General features: G+C 48.8%; 1 protein-coding gene across 1 annotated transcript; it reads left to right on the top strand.

The window, feature by feature from the left end:
* The first annotated feature begins 1,833 nt into the window (after positions 1-1,833).
* Positions 1,834-6,319, top strand: TSPYL5 (TSPY like 5). Its single transcript, XM_002819304.5, has one exon. The coding sequence runs from the start codon at positions 1,976-1,978 to the stop codon at positions 3,218-3,220; it is 1,245 nt and encodes a 414-aa protein (XP_002819350.2). The 5' UTR covers positions 1,834-1,975; the 3' UTR covers positions 3,221-6,319.
* The last annotated feature ends 251 nt before the right edge of the window (positions 6,320-6,570 follow it).

Here is a 6,570-nt window from a genome sequence, read left to right as displayed (position 1 = left end):
TCTAGAGAGAAGAGATAGTTAATAAGCATAATAAATAATTGGTGTAGTGTGTTGGAATAAAGAAAAAGAGTGGGATAAAAGGGATGGGGTGGGTGGCAATTCTAAATAGGATGGTCATTGAGAAGGTGACATTTAAGCAAAGTGTGAAGGCAGCTGGCCAAGGCCACCAACCACATCGGGAAAGAGCATTTAAGGTAGAAGGAACGAGCCAGTGCAAAGGCTCTGAGGCAGGAGTTTACCTAGTGAGTTTAAGAACAGCAAGGAAACCAGTGTAGCTAGAGGTGGGAGAGAGGAGAGAGAAGCTGAGGTCAGAGAGGTAACTCATGTAGTGGCAGGTAGAGGACTTGCCAGATCATACAGGGCCTTGCAGGCTATTCTAGAGCTTTTGAGAAAATGAGAGATCACTTGTATTAGACCGGCTTAAAATAGGGTCATCTGTATAAAAATAATTCCTCTTTAAATTGTTTCCTTAAACTTAGGGGTGTATACAGATCACCCAGGATCTTGTTAAAATTCAAATTCTGACTTAGTAGGTCTGGGGAAAGGCCTGAGATTCTGCATCTTTAACAAGCTTTCAGGTGATATCAGGCTGCTGGTCCACAACCACACTTTGAGTAATGAGGTCCCGGGGCTTTTGGGCTTCTCTCTCCACTAGCTGGTTACAAGGGCCTTTTTGTTCCCTTTGAGCCTGAAAAGACCACCTCAAAAGGTTTTTCTTTATATTTTTACATTAGCCACGGGTCCCCTCACTATTCATGGTCCTATTACCTCGCTAGTAAGAGCGTGGTCCAGGGCTGCCTCCGGGACTATGAGGGAGGTTGTCCGGCTGTTTCCATGCACGGTGTAAGAAGTTTCTAGGGCTTCTGCAGTGCCACGTGGAGGCTCTGCTTCTGAACCTCAATCTGCTCCCTGAATAATAATTTCACCTCTGACCACATTCTTATCTTACTCCAATTACAGGAGCTCTAATACAGGTCTTCACTTCTGGTCCTATACCTAGAGTGATAGTCCAGTTCTGTAAACTGAGGCAGCTGGGGGACTTGGGTGATGTTCCCAGGCAGAAGAGGTGGTCAGGTGGTCCACGGAAGCCTGTTTGTTAAGGAGCGAGGCTGATTTCTTAAGAGCCAGCCCAGTAATTGACAGCGCAAGTCTGGAAGGACTTGCCATTTCCAAATATAAGGCATAGGATAATACGGAATCCCATGGGCTTGAGTTTGAATTGTGCTTCCATCCCTTACTGTGTAACCTGGGGAATGTGCCCAGGTGTCTCTGAGCTGCAGTTTTCTTATCTCGAAAATGGGAATGATATCAACACCTCCTTTGTAAATTGAGATAATGCATTTAAAGCACCTAGTAAAGTGCCTGGCACAAATGATACAAAATACTAGTTGCCATTATTTTTATAATTTCTACTATCTTCTCACTACGTACCAAATCACTTTGACGCCCGGCATTATAGCATCCACCTTTACGTTCTCAGGAGTTAAGGTACCAGAGCAAATCCCTCAGCAAAGGTGTTCAAAGAGAGACACACACGCCTGAGCACTTTCTTCATGGCAGATGCCACAAGAGATAACTGGAGGGGCTGAAGATGTTTAGTTTAGAAAACAGGTGATGGGGGACAGGTGGTGATGGCTCTTAGCGTTGCCTTGTTCAAGGAGACCCTGAGGGCACGATGAGCCCGCGAGGAAGAGATGAAAGGGCAACACCCACCCTGAGCGCATATCAGAGAAACTCTCCGAGACCTAAAGCGAGTCCGCGCGAGATGGGGGTGGGAGCGCCCGCGGGGGTGGTCTCCTGCGCAGCCGCAGCGGCGGCGCCAATCACTGGGCGCATCCCGTCCTCTCGCGACGGTACAGTTGCACGGTCGTGACGTCGGCGGTTGCCGTGGAGAGACTCGCTCGGTCCTGACCGAGAGCTGGCGTCAGGAGCCGCAGGGTCACAGCGTGGGTTTGAAGCTGCCTACGCCGCCACCATGAGCGGCCGAAGTCGGGGTCGAAAGTCCTCCCGCGCGAAAAACCGGGGCAAAGGCCGCGCCAAAGCCCGAGTCCGCCCTGCTCCGGACGACGCCCCGCGCGACCCGGACCCTTCACAGTACCAGAGTCTCGGGGAAGACACCCAGGCGGCACAGGTGCAGGCTGGCGCGGGGTGGGGTGGCCTGGAAACCGCTGCGTCCGCGCAGCTCCTCCGGCTCGGGGAGGAGGCCGCCTGCCGGCTCCCCCTGGACTGTGGCCTCGCGCTGCGGGCCCGAGCTGCGGGGGACCGGGGGCAGGCCGCGGCCAGGCCCGGCCCGGGGAAGGCCGCATCTCTCTCGGAGCGCCTGGCCGCAGACACTGTCTTCGTGGGAACAGCGGGAACCGTGGGAAGGCCGAAAAATGCCCCCCGCGTTGGAAACCGGCGTGGTCCTGCCGGGAAGAAGGCCCCAGAAACCTGTAGCACCGCGGGGAGGGGGCCTCAGGTCATAGCTGGTGGGAGGCAGAAGAAAGGGGCGGCAGGGGAGAATACCTCGGTCTCAGCTGGGGAGGAAGAGAGGGATGCAGGGTCGGGGCTCCCAGCGACGGAAGGCAGCATGGATACGCTGGAGAACGTGCAGCTGAAGCTGGAGAACATGAACGCCCAGGCGGACAGGGCCTACCTTCGGCTCTCCAGGAAGTTTGGGCAGTTGCGACTGCAGCACTTGGAGCGCAGGAACCACCTCATCCAAAATATCCCGGGCTTCTGGGGGCAAGCATTTCAGAACCACCCTCAGCTAGCATCCTTTCTGAATAGCCAAGAGAAAGAGGTACTGAGCTACTTAAACAGCTTGGAAGTGGAAGAGCTCGGCCTTGCCAGATTAGGCTACAAAATCAAGTTCTACTTCGATCGCAACCCATATTTCCAAAATAAGGTGCTCATCAAGGAATATGGGTGTGGTCCTTCTGGCCAGGTGGTGTCTCGTTCTACTCCAATCCAGTGGCTCCCAGGGCATGATCTCCAGTCCCTAAGCCAGGGAGACCCAGAAAACAACCGTAGCTTCTTTGGGTGGTTTTCAAACCACAGCTCCATTGAGTCTGACAAGATTGTGGAGATAATCAACGAAGAATTGTGGCCCAATCCCCTGCAGTTCTACCTTTTGAGTGAAGGGGCTCGTGTAGAGAAAGGAAAGGAAAAAGAAGGCAGGCAAGGTCCAGGAAAGCAGCCAGTGGAGACTACTCAGCCTGGGGTGAGCCAATCCAACTGATCCTGCACAAGTCTCCCTGCTGCCTCCTGCTGGGCTTCTCCTGGTTGACTACATATTTGGCTCTCTGCCTTCTCTTCATGTTGGCCTCTGTGTACTTTAGACCCTTTGGACTTTAGTTACAAGAATATGGCATTTATGATCATGTTCTTTTGCCTCCCATAGCCTCTTGCTTTTCTATGTTAGTGTCACATGTTATGTGATCGCACCCGGACTGTTCATATGTTAAGCACACATACTTTAGATGTGTGCTGCCTGTTATCTACATTGCCTGGACCTTGTTCTTGGCTCTGGCCTTTCCTACTTGTCTTTAACATGGACACTCATGAGTCATCCTCCAGGACGACCAGTGCATCCTCAAGCTCTGCTCCTTCAGGGCCAGTGACTTGCTGGGCTTCGTGTTCATGCTGGCCGTGCATGTCATCTATGCAAGCGTTTCCATTGCCACTGCAGAATGAAGCCAGTGCACATGGTATTAGTCATCAGCCAGAACTTCCTGTTCTGTGGGTCTGGGGTCACCAGCTAAAATGTCACCTGCTTTATTTCTGGCTTTGGCCTGTGGTCCGTGATACCCATCCTGCTTGATGTTCTGCAGAATGGCACTTGACTGCTGGGCATGCATGAAGTTAAGGGCAAGAAACAGTATGCCATGTGTTCTGTACCATCATGTGTCTCTTCTTGCTTCTGGGCCCTTCTACTGGTGAACTTTAATCAAGATCTGCGCCATGCCGTGTCACTGTCAAGCCATTAAGTTTTGTCTGGGTTGCTGTCAGCCCCAGTTGGCTTCGTGGTCAACAAGGACCTCAAGAACTGCCTGTGGACCGAGGCCCCCTACCAGTGCATGAGACAGACACCTACCCTCCCCAGCTTTCCAGGAACCCTACTGGCTGCCAGACTGATGGGCGGGCTGGTATGTGTGGACATGTGTTCACTCTCATTATGCTGTGGCTCCAGGTGAGGGTGAGGACTGGGCCTATATAGAATCCAGATACCGTTGTCAACTTCCCTTATTCCCGTCTAAGATGTGAGCAGAGTGCCATAGTAGGGGTTCTGGGAAGAGGTGTTTCTGATTTGTGGGCCTCTGCTTGCTTGACTTCAGGTCACTTATACTTCTTACTTTGCTTGCCTGCCTTCTTCCATCCCTCATTTCCTCCCTCTCATTCTTCTTTCCTCCCTCCCTTTCCTGGTAGCCTCCTTTCCTCCCCTTCCGCCTTCCCCTTCCTTCTTTCCTTATTCCTTTTTGTTTTGTATAAATAGTACCACAGAGAAAACAACTGAAAAACCACATTTTTCCGCATACAGCTGGGGAGGTAGCTGAGAACTTGGCACTGCGCACACATACTAAGTTGAGAGTTGAGGAAACCAGAAGGCCAAGTGGATCTGCTGGCAAACCCTGAACCTGTCTCCTGGGCTTGCTCTACAGTTCTGAAGTTGAAAATCCTTTTCATACCTAGCATCTGCTTGAGTTATAAACCCCAAGGCAGCCATGTCATAGACTAGTGTTTACTCTTGTTTTGACTTTGTTTTAATGCTCCCTAAGACCCAAGTGCCTCCTGCTGTTTCCTCCTTTGTGGTAGCCTCTGGCCATCTGGACCTCAATCCCCAGCTTTCCCACTTTCAGCAGTCCTTTGCTCTCTTTGCTTCTACCTCAAATAGCCCCAGGAGTGGGCTTTAGTCTCCAGTATGGAGCATCTCAAGCTTCTCCTGGGGGATGGGGATTGGGATGGGCAGAATCTGTTTTGGATCTCCGGGTTATTTCCAGTGGGTGTAAAAGCGGAGCTGGGCCTTTCCCTCTCTTGTCCCTGAGGGTGGGTAAGAAGGACTGTATCTACACCTGTTCTTCCCTACTTTCTCTTTTGTTAGGGAGGCCTCATTCTAAGTTCCTCAAGAGAGTCCTTGACTTAAAGTTGTAGCAAGGGTGTGCTAGGCGGGGGATTTGGAGCAAAACCGTGGAGTAGGCATGATACTGGTACGGAGTGGGCCTGGAAAATCAGACAGAAATGGCTTGAGAAGCCTCAGGGGGAGCATGCCTGTCTCTCAGTGATAGAGTATGGGAGGGACCTCCCTAGCTTGGAAAAGGAGAATTGAAGGGGTTATGAACAAATAGGATGCCTAGTTGAGGATGTTCCCAAAGTTTTGTCCAATCTTATCGTTAGTAGATTTTATAAGCCACAGAGACAAACCAGAAACAGAATAATGTTACTTTGGATGCTTTATTTTTTTGTTCTAGGTGTGGCTTTGTACATGCAGAAGAATGCTATATGCTGCACATTTTGCTTTTAAAGTCTTACCACTTTCCCCATTTTAGTCTAATGGGAAGATAGAGCTGTGCAAGTCTGCTTTTTTGTTTTTTGTTATTTTTTTTTTTGCTCTTTATTATGGACATTTTCAGACATGCACAGAAGTGGAGAGGATGGTCCTTGGACCCCATGTGTCCATCACCTAGCTGCATCACTTATCAGTTATGGTCAACCTGGTTTCATCTGTATCTCCCTCTTTTCACCTGTATTGTTTCTTGAAAATCCAAGATACTATGCCAATGCAACTGTGACTACTTCGGGAGATTGGTAGTCTCTTTTGATGGTGATAGTGATGGGGTGCACTATCATAATCACATCAGGTCTGCTTTTTGCTTTTAATGTTAACTAATGAAGTTCCAGAGATGGGCCTTAGAAATGTGTTTTAAGAATTAACAAGGAGTCTCAAAAAGAAATGAGAGGGATGCTTCCTTTTCCTTGCATCCACAAAACAAGAGAGAGACTGTTCTGTTGTAAAACTCTTTCAAAAATTCTGATATGATAAGGTACTTGAGACCCTTCACCAGAATGTCAGTCTTTTTTTTTCTGTGTAACATGGAAACTTGTGTGACCATTAGCATTGTTACCAGCTTGTACTGGTCTCATAACTCTGGTTTTGGAAGAATAATTTGGAAATTGTTGCTGTGTTCTGTGAAAATAACCTCCCCAAAATAATTAGTAACTGGTTGTTGTACTTGGTAATTTGACACCCTGTTAATAACGCAATTATTTCTGTGTTCTTAAACGTATAAATAGTTGTAAGTTTGCATGCACGATGGAAAAATAAAAACCTGTATCTCTGTTATATTTCTGATTTTCAAAAAAGATTTAGAAGGTTTTAAACAGAGGCTGGGCAGTTGAGAGAATATATACATTGCCCTAGATAAGTGATTCCCAAGCCGCAGACCCTTGCGTGACTAGCTACACAAAAATACATAAAATTTTGATTTCTAGGCCTTTTTCCCAAAGATTGAGATTCTATGATTCTGAGAGGAAGCCAGGTAGCTTAGTTTTTAACATGCTTTCTAGTTGATTCAGAAGCAGTGAACTCCCATT

The sequence above is a fragment of the Pongo abelii genome, chromosome 7 (assembly GCF_028885655.2).
Source record: "Pongo abelii isolate AG06213 chromosome 7, NHGRI_mPonAbe1-v2.0_pri, whole genome shotgun sequence".
In the NCBI taxonomy this organism is placed as follows: Eukaryota; Metazoa; Chordata; class Mammalia; order Primates; family Hominidae; genus Pongo; species Pongo abelii.
Note: the sequence above shows the minus strand (reverse complement) of the source record. Positions and strands in the feature narration are given on the sequence as shown.

Coding starts and splice junctions, on each gene's coding strand:
- TSPYL5 (XM_002819304.5), top strand. CDS start 1,976: ATGAGCGGCCGAAGTCGGGGTCGAAAGTCCTCCCGCGCGAAAAACCGG.